The sequence below is a fragment of the Megalobrama amblycephala genome, linkage group LG1, assembly GCF_018812025.1.
Source record: "Megalobrama amblycephala isolate DHTTF-2021 linkage group LG1, ASM1881202v1, whole genome shotgun sequence".
Taxonomy (NCBI): Eukaryota; Metazoa; Chordata; class Actinopteri; order Cypriniformes; family Xenocyprididae; genus Megalobrama; species Megalobrama amblycephala.
This window is the reverse complement of record NC_063044.1, coordinates 50,555,364-50,573,992: the sequence shown is the minus strand read 5'-3', so window position 1 is coordinate 50,573,992 and position 18,629 is coordinate 50,555,364. Positions and strand designations below refer to the sequence as shown.

The following is an 18,629-nucleotide window of genomic DNA, read 5'->3' as shown; positions in this document are numbered from 1 at the left end:
TTCCCTAACAATTGAAGCCATGACCTTGCTCTTCTGTTTGAGCTACAGGAATTCTTTCACAAAGTTAACTTTCACTTTGTCAGTTAAAATGATAATGCATTAGACAAATCAATTAAAGTGCACTGCTTAATTTAAATGAATCTTCTTATTTTTAAATGTGTTAAATTTAATACTGGCCTCATCTAGAATGCTTAATCTGTGCCTTATTATTCTGAGTAGCCTATATGTGCCATTTTAACTGCTGTTAACATCCTTCTGTGAATTAATAGAAAAAAAATATACAAACTAACTGGCCAAACATTGTCTGAAAAGTCATAATAGACCCTTTTTGCCTTTTTGGGGTTCTCAGAAGTGGAAGTCGTCACAGTCGGGACGGCTGTTTGTAAATTTAATGTGTTTGCCTGGCTTCTGGTGTCGGTTATTTTTAGCTGTACAAAACAGCAAAACGGGTGCTTGGCATTGCAAACTGGTATTACTTACCATATTATTTTAATGTATTATCTTCATTATAATCAAGCGCAAACAATTTTACAGTTTATTGCACTTTGATATTGGCTTCTACTCCTTATTTCCCTATCCTACTTATTGCCGACGAGCCTACTGCGTTTTGAATTATGGGTGAAATTTCATTCAAAAGGACAACATATACTGCACAACTGTGGTCTGTTCTCCCGATTTAATTTATGATATATCTTATTAATAATTTGCTGGAATACACGAATAATCTCTCATTTTTTTCCTCAAATCTTCACATCTCTTTCCAGGTTTGTTTTCATAGGTAAATACAATTTATTATTATTAAATGACGGAAATCACTTTGAAATGGTATCACGCTTTTTTTTTTTTTTTTTTTTTGATTGCAGCTAATAAATCGGAAGTCTCGCACATTCACAGAAAACACCTTACTTCCGCGTTGAAAAATAAGGTCGATAGCGCTGTGAATGTATATAATTTTTTTACAATATGAAAATATGAAAAACTTTTCTAGATTTGCAGTGTTGATAACTGTGAAAATGATCAACATTAACCTCTTGTTTATTGAATTTTTGTATTAAAAAAAAAGGCCTAACCCTACTGTTGCACTAAATCTGCCTGACTGTGGTATTAGTAGCATCAGCACTCTCGCTCATGTGATCCTGCTTCGTTTTTGCTTTTATCTCAGGTAGAAATATAGCCATGTTGATGAGGTTTAGAATTAATACTGAATTGTCAGTGGCTCTAGTCACTCAGGTGGGTGGTTTCGGGACCAGAGGGCAATGGTACGTCTGTTTCCCCTAGACCTCACAGGGGCAGAGAGCTGAAATCAAATCCAAACAGCTTTTTCTTTTTCCTACACGGCAGAAATACAACCTCGTTTAACCTGCTCCAATGCTGGTTATGGGACTTTTGCCAGTATATACAAAGAGCGCAGTTTGTCATATCTGAATACATTGTTAAATCTCCTAACAACACCAGCCTGCTTAAGAGAAACAATAGCCAAACATGCATATTTGTGTGGAAACAGAAGTTACGCTCCAAAACCCCATTGTCTCGGGATCACACACTTGTTAAACATCTCTTATGTGATGATATAATATACATTTGTGGGTGAACTCTTCTTTTTACACAATATACTATCATCTGATTTGTAGTCGAGTGACAGTGACCCTTCAGAGAAATCAAGTAATTGTTGTTTACATGAGAAATGTTATCGCAGGGCCAACATTTTGAATGTCTGTACTTCCTGTAGAGAAATTAGTGGCCATAATCTGTACTATCGGTAGGTCAAATGATTGTTTGTCCTGTCCACAAGGACAGCAGTTTCATGAGTCAAATGATAACACTGGATTTTGATCTACTGCAGTCATTGTTTCTTCATCGTTTAATGGTTGCTATGCAATTACTGATATTTCAGATCATATTTAATGAAATGAGAATGTATTTTTCATGTCTTTCAAGAATTTTGGAAACATTGTGGATAATTTTACTCAATAATATTGATTGCTCTTACATGAAAAATTTAAATTTATGGTTGCTTTTACAAATGATTTATGTAGGAGGTGACTTGTTTGTATGAAATATGTATTTGAGAAAAAATAAAATAAGACTTTTTCTTCTTTGTAAGTCTTTGTAAGTTTTTTTCTTTAAGTGACCAATATGATTTAGTTTTCATACACTAAAAAATGCTGGGTTAAAGGGTTAGTTCAGCCAAAAATGAAAATAATGTCATTAATTACTCACCCTCATGCCGTTCTACACCCGTAAGACCTTCGTTCATCTTCAGAACACAAATTAAGATGTTTTTGATAAAATCCGATGGCTCAGTGAGGCCTCTATTGAGAGCAAAGCCATTCAAACTCTCAAGATCCATTAATGTACTAAAAACATATTTAAATCACTTCATGTGAGTACAGTGGTTCAATATTAATATTATAAAGCGACGAGAATATTTTTTGTGTGCCAAAAAAAAAAGACTTTTCAACAATATCTATATGGGCCGATTTTAAAACACTGCTTCATGAAGCTTCTGAGCTTTATGAATCTTTTGTGTCGAATCAGTGACTCGGATCTCCTTTAAAACGGCTAAACTGATGAAATCACGTGACTTTGGCGCTCCGATTCACTGATTCGATTCATAAAGCTCCGAAGCAGTGTTTTGAAATCGGCCCATCACTACATATTGTTAAAGTCCTTATTTTGGGGTTTTTTTTGCCGCACAAAAAGTATTCTTGTCGCTTTATAATATTAGAACCACTGTACTCACATGAACTGTTTCAAATATGTTTTTAGTACCTTTATGGACCTTTATGAAGCTTTTATCACGGTATAAGGTATTATCACGATATTGAAATAAGTTGCAAAAAAAGTGTTGTCATAGTATAACAGGTTAAAGAATTCCTTTTCTTATAACAAAAATAATTCTGAACATTTAAATACAATAATACAATACACAAAAAAATTCTAAAGTAAAATGTTTCAAACAGATTAATGTGCAAAAGAATGATAAAGAACAACAGGTAACATTTTACGATAAGGTCTCATTATTTAACGTTAGTTAATGCATTAACTCAGATTAAGATTGAGCAATAGCTACATTTGTTACAGAAGGTATTATTTTTGTTAATGTTAGTTAAAAAATACAACTGATCATTGTCAGTTTTAGCTCAGGTCCATTAAATAATAGTAACAACTTTTGATTTTAGTAATATTATTAAACTTTATCTAAGAAATTAACATTAATAATTGCTTTATAAGTATTTTTCATTGTCAGTTTTGTAAAATGAATTAACAGATTAACTAATGAAGCCTTACGTTACTAAGTGTTACTGAACAACAACAAATAATCAGAACATTTCTAATCATTATAGGGCATGTTGTAGTCCAGATTAAAATATAAAAATGTTTAAGTTTGAAAGTAAATAGTCTATTAAAGCGGAACTCAGTAAGATTTGCGAAGCTCCCCCTACAGGTTCCTTCAGTGAATCACACAGCGCAGCTCTGGACTACAACGACTACAACGCTCACCAGCGCAGTAGTTTTGCAAATACAGTACAAGAAAGAGGAGGTGGGTAATTTGCAAATACAGTACACTCGATGGAGGTGGGTAAGTTTCAAAATTGTCTTATAAATGGAACATTGTATACATTGTTTTTGAATTACCGTAAAGCATTTTGTCACTCTCGCGTGAACATGAGGCGAGATTGTTTCGGGTCGATGCAGCTCAACTTGCAAGTGCTGTTTTCTGGCATAGATGTGCCAGAGGGGGTTAGTGCTCGCCTCAAACACACCACTACAAGTCAATTAACCATCGTAAGGACTTAGAAAACTATTTATGAAGGTAAAAAAAGTTACTTAGTTCTGCTTTAAGGCTTTAGTGCTGTTGAACAACATTGCAAATACAAAAAAACTGAATGGCTGTTTGAAGCATTTTAATTACTGTTCAGTGGCGCCAGTAGTACCAATGATCTTCTGAGGCAGCACACAGCGGTGTTGTGCATTTTATACGGTTGATGGGTAAAGTATTCTTAAAATGTATCATAAAAATGTTAGTAATTCATAATAATAATTAGCCTATTAACGCTACTTTGAAGTTCCCACGATAACAATATCGTGCATATTCATTATCATGATATATCGTATTATCGAATATCGGCACTAGTCTACTTGAGAGTTTGCATGGCTTTGCTCTCACTGAGCCATCAGATTTCATCAAAAATATCTTAATTTGTGTTCTGAGGATGAACGAAGGACTTACAGGTGTAGAATGACATGAGGGTGATTAATATTTTCATTTTTGGGTGAACTAATCCTTTAAAAACAACCAAAATTGGGTTGAAAATGGACAAACCCAGTAATCAGGTTGTTTTAACCCATCAGTTGGGTTAAATGTTTGCCCAAACAGCTGGGTAGTTTTATTTAACTCAACTATTGTTTAAAAATTACAATATTGGTTGCTTAAAATGAACCTAAAATCAGTTGGAAATTAACATTTATGCTTAATAAATTATTGTTGCCTCTAGTAATTATGTGTCTGATTTTTATATGTCAGACATATAGTCATTTTAAAATAAAAGTTAGGTTAAATAAAACTGCCCAGCACGTTTGGCAAACATTTAACCCAACCGCTGGTTTGTCCATTTTCAACCCATCTTGGGTTGTTTTTAATCCAGCACTTTTTTTTTTAATGTAATGACATGCATTATTACCATTCACCACTAGAGGGTGTGAGAACAGCATTTTTCTCTATCCATTGGCTGACATCGCACTAGACTTTGAAATCTTTTGAAAAAAAAAAAGTATAAAATAATCCTATTGTATTTTTGTCGAGGCTGAAACTTTCCAGCTTCTTCATTGTAAGAAATCAACAAAACTTCCATTCATTACATTCATCACTTATCAAGTCGACATCGGTGAAATGAACCCTTTATTGTGTTATTTAAAATCAGCAAAAAAAAATTGCTAGACATCCATACAGTACATTAACATAAAGCACCACTGAGATGTTCATATACAAACCAAACCCTTTTTAAAATCACAGTCAAGTATGTTATTTATAGCACCTGATGTGTTCAAAATACAAATAATTATTAGCACCTGATCCCTTTGATAACAATTGTGTTTTTTTTTTATTCAGCACCATTTCTTTACTTGTTATCTCAGATGTTCTATCACTACATTCCTGAGATCCGGATTCTGCAGTCCAGACCGAAGCCGGATAAAGACACAAAACCAACAACCAGCTTGTATTGAAGTCTCTTTTAAGTCATCAGTTGGGGCAGAGATCTGTACCTTGTGGTTTCAGATCATTTAATCTTGCTCTCCCTCTCTATATTTCTATCATCTGAGTCTCTCTCAAGTGGATTCTAGCTACTGAAAAAGGAAAGCCACATACATCCTGTTTAACGTCAACAAAAAGCCCCCCTCCTTCCAATAAACAGAGCCAGACACCACCACACACACTCAAAGCAGACTTTCTCAGGCCTCTTGGCCCATTTAAAACTGGCAAATGACGTGTTTCTGATAACATGTTCTTGAAATACACTACTGTTCAAAAGTTTGGGGTCAGTAAGATTTTTGTTTTCAAAGAAACTAATTTCTTTAGTCAGCAAGAATGCATTAAATTAAATTGATCAAAAGTGACAGTACAGATATTTATAATGTTACAAAAGATTTCTACTTCAAATAAATGCTGTTCTTTTGAACTTTCTATTCATCTAAGAATAGTGGGGGGGAAAAATGTATCACATTTCCACAAAAATATTAAGAAGCACAACTGATTTCAACATTGATAATAATCAGAAATGATTTCTGAAGGATCATGTGACTGCAGTAATGATGCTGGAAATTCAGCTTTGACATCACATGAATACATTACATTTTAAAATATATTTAAATAGAAACAGCTATTTAAAGTTGTAATAATATTTCACAATATGTCAGTTTTTGAGAATAGAGACCTCTTTCATAAAACTCTAAAAATCTTAACCTCAGATTTTTAAACAGTAGTGTATATTAGACTGTTTTTTTCTTCTTCTTTTTTCAAAAGCTCTGACCAGAGGTGTGTTTCCCGTACAACAGCGTAACTCACTGCTTCACTACCAGAGTACAATGCATTGTTGAACACATCAACTAGCTAGTCACGACTCTTTCCTGAAACTGCACTGTCACAAACCTGTCCTTCAACCACATTAGTGAATGATGTCACGCAGGTGGGTGAGTAATAACATCTTTAAATTAATCCATTTGAGATTGAATTAAAGGATTAGTCCACTTTTAAATACACTTTTCCTGATAAATTTACTCACCCCCATGTCATCCAAGATGTTCATGTCTTTCTTTCGTCAGTCGAAAAGAAATGAAGGTTTTTGCGGAAAACATTCCAGGATTATTCTCCTTACAGTGGATTTCATTGGCTACCAACAGATTGAAGGTCAAAATGACAGTTTCAGTGCAGCTTCAAGGGCTTTAAACGATACCAGACGAGGAATAAGGGTCTTATCTAGCGAATCGATCGGTCATTTTCGGAAAAAATACAACCGTTTATGCTTTATAAACAAAATATCGCCTTGAACGTACTTTCCGCTTCCGCATTCTTGTCCTACGCCTTCCCTGTTCAAGTTACGGAAAAAAACGAAACTGGCGCCGCGTTCGTTCCATAAGTAGAATAGGGAAGGCGTAGAACATTCAGCGTAAGCGTTATGAAGAATGCGGAAGCGGAAAGTACGTTCAAGGCGATATTTTGTTCATAAAGCATAAACGGTTGTATTTTTTTCGAAAATGACCGATCGATTCGCTAGATAAGACCCTTATTACTCATCTGGTATCGTTTAAAGCCCTTGAAGCTGCACTGAAACTGTAATTTTGACCTTCAATCTGTTGGTAGCCACTGAAATCCACTGTAAGGAGAATAATCCTGGAATGTTTTCCTCAAAAACCTTCATTTCTTTTCGACTGACGAAAGAAAGACATGAAAATCTTGGATGACATGGGGGTGAGTACATTTATCAGGAAAAGTGTATTTAAAAGTGGACTAATCCTTTAATGCTCAATTTTTTTTTTTTTTGCTATAAATTACTGACATGACATCTGAGGCCTAATTCTCATTTTCTCATTTATTTTGCTTTATTTCCAGATTCAATAATAGGCTCGTTCTTACGTACTAGAGCACACACGACATGCGCACTCTTCAAAAATAGTGCTTAAAGCATTAGTTCACTTTGAAATTAAAATTCCCAAGCTTTACTCACCCTCAAGCCATCCTAGGTGTATATGACTTTATTCTTTCTGATGAACACAATCTGAGTTATATTAATAAATATCCTGACGTTTTTCCCGACTGTCCAAGCTTTATAATGGCAGTGAACAGAGGTCATGAGTATGAGCAGAAGAAAGTGTCTCCATCCACATCCATCCATCATAAACATACTCCACACGGCTTCGGGGGGTTAATAAAGACCTTCTGAAGTGAAGCGATGCATTTGTGTAAAAAAAAAATATCCATATTTAACAAGTTATGAAGTAAAATATCTAGCTTCCAGCAGACCACCTTCCATATTCAAGTTACGAAGAAAATGTAAAACTCTCGCAGTTCAAAAAGCTTACACTACATCCTACGCCTTCCCTATTTAACTTATGAAACAAGCGTAAATGACGCAACGTCAATTTACACTTTCTTCGTAACTTGAATACGGAAGGTGGTCTGGCAGAAGCTAGATATTTTACTTTATAACTTGTTAAATATGGATATTTTTCTTACACAAATGCATCGCTTCACTTCAGAAGGCCTTTATTAACCCCCCGGAGCCGTGTGGAATATGTTTATGATGGATGGATGTGGATGGAGGAACTTTCTTCAGCTCATACTTGTTTAATAACGCTTACTGCCATTATAAGCTCGGATGTGTCAGGATATTTATTAATATTTCTCCAACTGTTTTTATCAGAAAGTCATATACCTAGTATGGTTTGAGGGTGATTAAAGCTTGGGCTAATTTTCATTTGAAAGTGAACTAATAGTTAAGACTTCTGGTTTTCTCCTGACGGATAAAGGATTAAAAAAGAGACCAAATTATCACCAGAGACTTGGGCTCTTTTAACTTGGGATAGTAAGCAATGACCTAGCAACCATCTACAACACAGCAAATCCACTAAACACCACCCAGAACATCCTACAGCACCACATGCTTCGACGTGATGAACTTGTTTTGTTACGACTCCAGTTGCCTGTTAATGTCTGTTAAAGGTCAGCAGCAGGTTCAGATAGTCAGTCACAACATGTAAACATCCATTCACAACCAACATAAACCAGTTACCATTTTCCAGACGCTGCTGATAAATCTTAGGAAGACCCTGTCTGGTTTGAAAAAGTCTAAAGACAGACCTAAATATCTGGGCTACATCAGAGGTTCTCAACTGGTTTTAGTCTGGAGATCAGAACTGTTTATCATCCAGTAGTAAACATAATTATCCCTAAAATCTAACATTTGTAATATTACCATAAATTTGAGCATTTCTATGCTTTCAAGCCAATGATTCAAAGCATGTGGTTGGCACCAAAACCCATATCCAATGCAGTCTGTAGCTGTATTTTCTTTTTCTTTGCATATATTTGATTATTTGTTTTTGAAGATAACGGCACACAACCCGCCCACGTGGGAATCTACCTAATTTGACAAGCTTCTACCATGTGACATAAAATTTTACCAAATTACTGAATTTTGTATAGACACTGTATAGTTTGGATGCACAGATTTTGATTTCAACAGCAAAAGATATTGAAAATGTTTTGTTTTTTTTTAGATAAAGATGTATATATGAATAGTTGCAATTTTCATTTGTATTTAGCGTTGTTGTTCCATCAGAACAGACCTGCGGGATTTTCAGGGCGTGATCCACCAGTTGAGAACCACTGGACTTCATTTTGGACACAGTTACTGGCTTTCTTCATACAAGACTCCTGTGGAATATGAAAAGCAGATTTCTCTGCACTGCACTGGGGTTTTTGTTTGGACTGCAGAAATCTAATATGAAATGTTTGGATGCTTTTCAGTTTTGTTAAAGTTGCTTCACTGCTCAAGCATTTTGGCACATTTTCAAACATCTTGTCCATAATCATCCCATTCACTCCTTCCCACCATCGTTTCTGGTTTTAGTCAGTCTCTGGTTTGATGAGGTATCCGTTAAAGGTGATGTAAACGTCCACGTCGTCGCTGTAGATGGCGTTCTCGCGCTCGCGTTTGTAGAGACGGACCCAGACCTCGTCGCCCTCCTGCAGGGGCAGCATGACGCTCTGGCTCTGCATGATGGAGCGGTCGCTGGGCTGAGCGTAAACGATGGCCTTCTCGCTGTCGTTCTGCATGATGTGCAGGTACGTCTCCTTGAAGTTCCACGTGTGGATGTTCACATTGAAGAAGTAGATTCCCGGTATGTGGCAGCGGTACTTCCCAGCAAACATGTCGAAGTGTTCAGGGGTGTTGACGAAGATGGTGTCAAAGATCAGGGCCTGGTAGTTGTCAACGCTGTGAAGGGACTTCCGGCGGCCGACTGAGAAAGCAGAATGCTGGGACTTGCAGGCGTCACCTGGAGCTCCGGCTTGTCCCTTATCTCCTTTAAGGCCTTCAGACCCTTGTGGTCCCGGGGAACCCTCAATCCCAGGCTTCCCAGGAGTTCCTCTTTCTCCACGGTCACCTTTGTCACCTTGAAAAGATGTCAGAAATGTCAGAAAGATGCAGAAGGAAAAAGAGCTAGAAGCCTAAAGTAAACTGAATCATGTATTAGGCTGTTATTCAGGTGGACATTATAAACATTTCTACAGTCTATAACCCTATAAAGCCTACTGTATCAGATTTGATGCACAAATGCATCAAATGTGCATCAATGTGCATATGTTTTACCTCAACAATAAAAACTGCAGAGTGATTGGTCATAAAATTAAATATTTAATTATCATCTTTATAAGATTTTATTGGGAGATACAGAGTGACAGCTGATATTTATATGCCTTTTATGCAAGAAGTCTCTTATACTGTTATAAAGATCTCACTGATTTACATTACAAGCTATCAGAATTTCATCTTACTTTTTTGCTATATAAAGTTTAGGCTTCTGAATAAAATTGAGGTTTTTTTTTCCCCGCCTCGAGTATGAGCTCCATTTTCTCCTATATCAGACTACATGAGACATAGAAGCCTGATGTTTCAAATATGATACAAAAAAAACACATATGCAAACTTTTTTAAAAACAATTTAATCTATGGTTCAATAAACTGTTCCATTCCTTTGCTCTGCCGTGACAGTTGTCCTGAAAACCAGACAATTTTTCCTAATTCATACAAAATAATTTCTAGTTCTCATGATAAGGGATAGTTCACCCAAAAATGAAAATTTTGTCATCATTTACTCATCCTCAAGTTGTTCCAAACCTGTTTCTTTCTTCTGTTGAACACAAAAGAAGATATTTTGAAGAATGTTTGTAACCAGACAGTTGACAGAAGCCATTCATTTCCATTGTAGGAAAAAAATATTACTGTGGATAGCTACCTTCAACCGTCTGGTTACCTACATTTGTTAAAGTATCTTCTTTTGTGTTCAACAGAAGAAAAAAACAGGTTTGGAACAACTTGAGGATGAAGTAAATGATGACAAAATTTTCATTTTTGGGTGAACTATCACTTAAATGTAATTGAAATGTTACTATACCAACATTTGAAAACAACATATGAAAGGCAAAAAGGCACAAGCATAATTTGTGGCAGACTAAAATAAATCCTCAGAACCTCAAATCACAGCTTCTAAAATGACAAAAAAAAAAAATTTATTTTTCTTTCAGTCACTTAACTTGGGCTCAAATTCTTTTCTTTTGTCCACCTTTGTCAACATACAATTTCGGCAGTTCAAAATTTCCACAAACCACATTTCCTGCAGGCTTCATCTCCATACATGCAACAAACACATGCACATATGTGCATGCAGACACATAAAACAACTCTCATAATGGTTTCCGCCACATCAGCACCTTTCCTGCCAGGTTCGTCACTTCCTGTCCACCAAGAAGGCCTCCAGCGGAGCATATATTTCTGAACCAATAGAGGTTAACTGAGGCTCACAGAGGGGAAGAAAGCAGCTGAAAACACACATTCAAATCATTCGGCTCAATGAACATCTTATTTCCCAGCTGTTTAGTGCAGTTTAGTGTACTAAACAGCTGGGAAATAATGTTTAGTGCAGTTCAGATCCAATATCCAGAAATGCTTGTGCCAGACAACAGACAAGCGATAGATTGGGAAACAGGGAAAACTGAAATCCAACAAGGATAGTTGGAGTCAAAATTCAGCTATACACTCTTAAAAAAAAGGAAAATAAAATCTTAAAGAATTCTCTCAGGGACTTTTTAGGGGTTCCCATCATTGGATCATTTTATGGATTTAGTTTAATTCATTTTATTTTAATTCTTTTTTTATTATTATTACATTTTATGAATGAAACAGCTCATAAATATACTTTATTACTAGAAAAAAAATGAAACAACCTGTTGAACATTAAAGTATTATTCTCCTGAACCTTTTTGGCATAAAAGAGTTCTTTAACATTGAGTCAAGAACCCTAGGGTTCGATATAGAACTCATATACATATATAGAACCCCAATGAGCCTTTTTTCTAAAGGTCGACCAATTCATCGTTTTTGCCGATTAATCGGCACTGATAGCTGAAATCCAGGCCTATAGTTGTTCCAGTGTTCTAAAATATAAGCAAATAAAGCGAGACACTATACATACATTTATGTATTTCAGTGCTCTGTCCTTTGCATATTTAACTGTTTGGATTTATATGAAATGGTAACACTTTACAACAAGATTCCATTTGTAACATTAACTAAGGTTAATAAATGCTGTAGAAGTATTGTTCATTGTTAATTTCAACATTTACTAATACATTTTTAGAGTTTTTTGTGTTTGAATGCATGTTTTTTGTTTACTTCAATATTTATTAATATAATTAATATATTTATACGTATATGTTCATTTCATTTAGCACAGTTGCACGGTTCAGTACATTTTTGTTATGTTTGTTTTTCATCCAGTATCCATTTTAAAAACTATCGGTTGATTAATCGGTTATCGGCAACAACGGTCCAGCCTAGTTATCGGTATCGGTAAAATCCACTATCGGTCGACCTCTTCTTTTTTTTGTGAGATTTTCAAAGTTCTCCCTCTCTACAGTTTTTTGCTGATGTTATTTGACTTTGAAACATCGCCAGTAGATGCTTTTGGTGGTTTAAATGCTCGTTGTATGGCTGATTTTGCAATAAAACTGTGTTGTCGAACATTCAGGTTTTGCTTTGAAAGGCTAGGGATCGGCATGCAAGGATTTATTAGCTACACGACTTCTTTTTGTCGTGAGCTAAAGCACTTTCTGAAGACTTTTGGGTACCTTTGAGAATGGTCATGTTGATGTATGTGCGGACCTCAGGCATGCTTTCTCTTATAGTTGCAGCGTCATCTAGTGGTGGGAGGTGGTCGCAGCATCGACGGCAGGGCAGTTGAGGTACGGAGACTACCAGATGTAGAAACAGGCAGGCAAGCAGGAGGAACCCAAACATGGTGCGATCTGAGATAAAAGAATAAATATGCACTTATAAGAGTCACTCCCTATAATAACGTTCCACACAATGTTATTCTTTCGCTAATGTGAGACTGTGTATTTATTAGTGGGATCATTAAGGTAGACTGGATTAGTGTAATCCTTAAAAAAATAGAAAGAGAGGGGCTTCTTGGTAGTGCTAAGTGGAATGCAGCCTGACAAATATAGGCCCCTTCAGGACACAGATGAATGTTTCTGTTGGTCTGAGTCCAACCTGCACACATGAGTACAGCTAAACTAACAAAGTTCAGTCCGTCTGTCTCTCCGCTCAACAGAATCCAGCTCATATCTGCCAGAGTTCATTCTCATGAGATAAAATGTTAAAACGCTTCCAAATTCATATTTGCTAAGAATTTATGATGTTAAAATACTTTCTGTACTAATACTTATCATAGGTTGGATGTCCTGAAGAGTGTAAACAATGTGGCTGTGTTACATTTCCACTGAATTATATAGCGCCAATCAGATGGAGACTGCAGTGCAATTATTTAAAGTAACCTTTGCAAAATGCTGCTCTACTTAAGATAAACTGGCCCAAAGCAGAAAAAAAAAAAAGAGAGAGAAAAAAACTTGTCTGGATGTTTTATATATAGGTCAAAAGTCTCTTTCTGTCTAAGTGAGCAGTTCTTGATCAGAAAAAGTGAAGGGGGTTATATAAAACATCATATAATCAAGATGAAAAGCCTAAAAATCACATTCCATGTTGGTGAAAGAAGGTGGTTGACCAGCAAATATGACCCAACATCATTCAATAAGCCAAAATGGAGAAAAAAAGGGTAGAAAAAAATGTATCCATTCTGCTATTGAAAATACAGGGACTGCGACATCAGGAATAAACTTTTTTTCTGTTTTTAACATTGATAATAAAAGGAAAATTTTCTTGAGCAGCAAATCATCATATTAGAATAATTTCTGAAGGATCATGTGACACTGACGCCTGGAGTAATGATGCTGAAAATTCAGCTTTGACATCACAGGAATAAATTATATTTTAAAATATATTCAAACAGAAAACAGTTATCTTTAATTGTAATAATATTTCACAATATTAGTTTTTTTATGGTATTTTTGATCAAACAAATGCAGCCTTGGTGAGCAGAAGAGACTTCCTTCAAAAGCATTAAAAACATTTACCAACCCCAAACTTTTAAACGGCAGTGTACGTTTGAAACAGAAGCTCAAATCCACTAATAAATGCATTTGGTCATGTTCACCAAGCCATAAAGTCTGATTCAGACGGACATGGTGAACATGTCAGCACCAAATCTGTGTTTCTTGGTTCCTGAGTGAAGAGACTAATAAGAGTGTTTGATTTTTGGATCTCACTTGGAAAGCATCAGCAGCAGCACAGCTGAGAGGATCTGCAATACCAAGCTCTTCTTTGTGCTCTGAGCTTAACTTTAAGCGAGAGGATTTTTACGAACTGCAGGTAGGCTCTGTATTACGTCAGACTATAACAGGCTGCTGAGTCTGACATGTTGAGACCCATAAGAAAACTGTTAAAAAGTTTTGGTCTCAACAACTCGTTTAAAGTCAAAATTAAAAGGGTTAGTCATAAAACTTTCAATAATGCTAATTTTCATTTCAAAAGTGCAGGTGACAGACATATATTGACTTGTATTGAATAATGATGAGATAAAACATGCCTCAAAAAATAATCAGTCCAGGACTAACAACAAATCACATTCTAATCCAAGGCTTTTCAACTACTGATTATTTTTTGTAAAATGATTGCATATAAAATTAATGCAGGTTCGAGATTCAGCTGCTCCATATCAACCTTTCTCGCTCTTTGTGACAACTAACTAGGGATGCACAGATATTTTGGCCGATACCGATAATTCTTTATATTTGCAAGCCGATAACCGATATATTTGCCGATAAATCTAAATCCAAATTTTTATATAATTTTTGAAAGCCTGATTACAAAAACAAAAGTTTCACCATTACAAGCCATGTCCCAAGCACACAATTATAATGTTCTCATAATAATTTTATGTAGCCTATATGACAGATTTGCACTGCACATGTTGCACTTAACTGTATTTTCCTTTTTGAAGTGACTCCAATCATATTTTAAGCAATTCAAAACCATCATAGTGAACAGTGCGCATCTGAAGTGTCTCAGTTTAAGGAAATAATGCATTTATCAGCTTTAAAGGAACACTCCACTTTTTTTGAAAATAGGCTCATTTTCCAACTCCCCTAGAGTTAAACAGTTGAGTTTTACCGTTTTCAAACGAATTCAGCCGATCTCTGGGTCTGGCGGTACCACTTTTAGCATAGCTTAGCATAGTTCATTGAATCTGATTAGACCGTTAGCATCTCACTCAAAAATGACCAAAGAGTTTCGATATTTTTCATATTTAAAACTTGACTCTTCTGTAGTTACATTGTGTACTAAGACTGACGGAAAATGAAAAGTTGCTATTTTCTATGCCTCTAAGGCTAGGAACTGAATGGCTGAATGGATTCGAAAATGGTAAAACTCAGCTGTTTAACTCTAGGGGAGTTGGAAAATGAGCCTATTTTCACAAAAAGTGGAGTGTTCCTATAATATATGGGTCAAATTTTCTAATGGGGCCGATAACAATAACATTAAAAATGAACATATATCGGCCGATACCGTTATGGCGGCCGATATATCATGCATCCCTACAACTAACCTATGCCACTCCCACACCATACACATGTCAAAGTAACCGGAGCAACTTTCCTCTATTTATATGACGAGACGCGCACAGGCGAGTGACGTACGTATGCAAATTCCCACGAAAACCATCCCACCTGGTCTAAAACATGAACACTATAGACTTACCATAGTGAATCAGGGTGAGACAATAAAGGGAGAAGAAGAATTAATGTATTAGCTCATTAATTAAATTTTGTTCATTTTGAAGAAAAGTTACATAGTGTAGCTACCTTTAACTAAAGCTACAATTCATCTAAATATTTAATTAAATTCAATAACAGTAATAAGTCACATTAAAATGCAGTAACGGAATTAAATCCTTTATTAAAAACATGCTAAAACAAAACCACATGAAGTCTGTCTTCCTGCATTACTGTACTGTAAAACAGCAGACGGATTTCATCCATGGCAGAGCATGAACGCTTTGCACATGTTCTCTCGGTCTCGGCAGCTGTCCATCTGCTGGAAAGATGTTAACTAGCTCGCAAAAACTTTCTGAGCACTGTAACTTACAGATCACCTTGATGAAGCAGCACAGTTTGCTTACTAAAGTGCCACTAAACTAATTTTCCTTTATCAAAAGCCTAAATGGACTGTAAAGCAATTTCTTTCTGGTGTGATTGTATGTGCATGTGTGTGTGTGTGTGTGTGTAGGCAAAACTTACTGTACTTGATGCGTTTGCTGCTGCCGTTGGATCGGTGTGCTGAGAGGGGAAATAGAGAAAAAGAAAAGGGAAAAGTCCTCAGTCAGCTCATTTCTCCCTCCCTCTTTCTCTCTCCCTCCCTTCCTTCTCGCCTTCTAATTCAACCTCAATGCCTTTCTTCCATCCCATTCCTAAACATAAACTCAATGAGCCTCCCCATCTTCATTTTCTCCCTTTCTCTGATATACAGTGACAGCCAGGACTGTTTCATGGAATCTTTCTATGTCCAAATAAACTGTTTTCAGAAAGATCAGCTTTTGTCTGTTTCTTTCCAAAGCTTCTGTTCTCTATTAAAACAGAGTAAACCATGTGATGACCCACAACATTTGTGAACATAAACATTTATAAGCACACACAAACACAAGTGAAATGAGAAACTGAGAAACTCAATGCGTCCTGTAGCATGTATATTTGCAGGATGTGGCTTGTTACATGAATTGTCAAGATTGTCATCTTTGGAGACCTATATTCATCTCCCAGAAGAATTTCAGGCAAAATGTCTGCACAACTCACTAGTTTAATTTCACCATGCACTGTGTGGAAACACATTTGTTTTTTCTATCATGGTGGGATCTTTCCATTGATTTGTACTGGTTTTATGCTGAGCTAATGGTATTTTCTACACTGTATCCCTAAACCAAATCACATAAACCTTACCTACATTTTCATTAAACCTTATTTTAGTACGTTTATTAAGCTGTTTTCCAAATTCAACCATCCCACAATTTAGACAAAATCTGACCCGCACACATTTACTTATCTAAATGAGAATCAGTGTTGCCAAGTCTGCTGTTTTCCTGGGAAACTGGGCTACTTTAACAGTGTTGCCGTGGGTTCTTCATGTCTGCGGACGGCAGTGGCAGTGACCTCAATAATGTGATATTTATCCCCTGAATGCTAATTTTACCAGGGTATCCCAGGCAAAAAAACCCACGGATTTTACCCCACGGAATGTGATTGGGCTAGTTTTGAGTACCAATTGTGTGGGTTTTGTTGTGAAAACCTGGCAACCCTGATGAGAATATACTTTATTCTATTCCTAAAATATACTTATTTTTTATGCATATATAAAAATTTGATATTACTTTTGATATTATTTATATTACTTTTATTTGGAATGATGAGGTATTCCAAGGTAACTTAAGATCTCGGTCTCAGGTAATTAGAAATAATGAGAGAAGAAATGGTTGAAGTAAAAATGATGGCCGATACTGCATGCACGGCTTTACGTTTCAGCACATGTGGATCATTAAAAAAATCTAGTGTAATAAAAGTCTTTTGAGGGTCTGTAAATATTAAATGTGACACACACCCTTCTTAGAATACACATTCTCATCTGTTTTGCATTAGTACGTCTGGGTCACTGGTTGAATTCCTGTTACTTATGTAATAGTAATCATCTCATTCTCTCCATATGGAAAGAAAATTAAGGTCTGCCATTGACCTTTGATTGACAAAAGGCTGATTTTGTCCTCTACTCAACCCGTGCTGCATTCCTCTCCATGCTTTCTCATTTTCCTTTCAATACTGTTGTCCAACATTCTCCTCTGTGGCTTTGCACGCATAATTATTCTCCGTTAACATCAGGATCATGTGAAAAACATTATTATGAAGCTTTTTTTTGGGGTTTAGTAAAACTCTCTGAAGTGTTTGAATATAAAATAAATGAAAGGAATAATTCATTGTCATCAATTACTCACCAGTTTCAATTTCTGTCTTCTGTGTGAAACACAAAAAGAGATATTAGGGAAAATGTTCATGCTGTTATTTTCCATTAAACAAAGTGAACAACGACTGTCAAGCACCTAAATATTATTACAATTTCAAATAAATGTTTTATCCTACTATTAAAGCATGAATTTGATCGACAGGCTATCACATTATGCAGTAGCCTACATAGAGGACATAATGTATTATCTTTACAGTTACAGCTTGAAATAATATTTAAAACTATAACATTTTGCATAGATAACATTTAAACCTATAACTCATTTTTTATCTCCTGATTCGGACTTTATAACTCGCAATTTCGAGTTATTATCATAAATCTGAGGGGGGAAAGGCAGAATCTCGAGTTTGTATCGCCTTTATCTGAGAAGAAAAATCAGAATTGCGAGATATAAACTCGGAACTGCGAGGAAAAAAGTCAGAATTGTGAGATATAAACTCGGAACTGCGAGGAAAAAAGTCAGAATTGTGAGATATAAACTCGGAACTGCGAGGAAAAAGTCAGAATTGTGAGATATAAACTCGGAACTGCGAGGAAAAAAGTCAGAATTGTGAGATATAAACTCGGAACTGCGAGGAAAAAGTCAGAATTGTGAGATATAAACTCGGAACTGCGAGGAAAAAAGTCAGAATTGTGAGATATAAACTCGGAACTGCGAGGAAAAAGTCAGAATTGTGAGATATAAACTCGGAACTGCGAGGAAAAAAGTCAGAATTGTGAGATATAAACTCGGAACTGCGAGGAAAAAAGTCAGAATTGTGAGATATAAACTCGGAACTGCGAGGAAAAAGTTAGAATTGTGACATATAAACTCAGAACTGCGAGGAAAAAGTCGGAATTGTGAGGTATAAACTCGGAACTGCGAGGAAAAAAGTAAGAATTGTG

General features: G+C 35.9%; 1 protein-coding gene across 1 annotated transcript; it reads right to left on the bottom strand.

Annotated features, from left to right (window-relative positions):
- Nucleotides 1-7,807: 7,807 nt before the first annotated feature.
- c1qtnf6a (C1q and TNF related 6a) lies at nt 7,808-18,184 on the bottom strand. Its single transcript, XM_048199432.1, has 4 exons — nt 17,716-18,184; nt 15,977-16,015; nt 12,410-12,586; nt 7,808-9,675 (listed from the first exon to the last, which is right to left on the bottom strand). The coding sequence occupies exons 3-4, from the start codon at nt 12,576-12,578 to the stop codon at nt 9,128-9,130; spliced, it is 717 nt and encodes a 238-aa protein (XP_048055389.1). The 5' UTR covers nt 12,579-12,586; nt 15,977-16,015; nt 17,716-18,184; the 3' UTR covers nt 7,808-9,127.
- Nucleotides 18,185-18,629: the final 445 nt, after the last annotated feature.

What these genes read in the sequence shown, in the direction of transcription:
- c1qtnf6a (XM_048199432.1), bottom strand. Translation starts at nt 12,578, where the DNA reads ATGTTTGGGTTCCTCCTGCTTGCCTGCCTGTTTCTACATCTGGTAGTC. An exon ending in CAACATGACCATTCTCAAAG is followed by an intron (nt 9,676 to 12,409) that starts GTACCCAAAAGT and finishes CATCTTTTCAAG; the next exon opens with GTGACAAAGGTGACCGTGGA.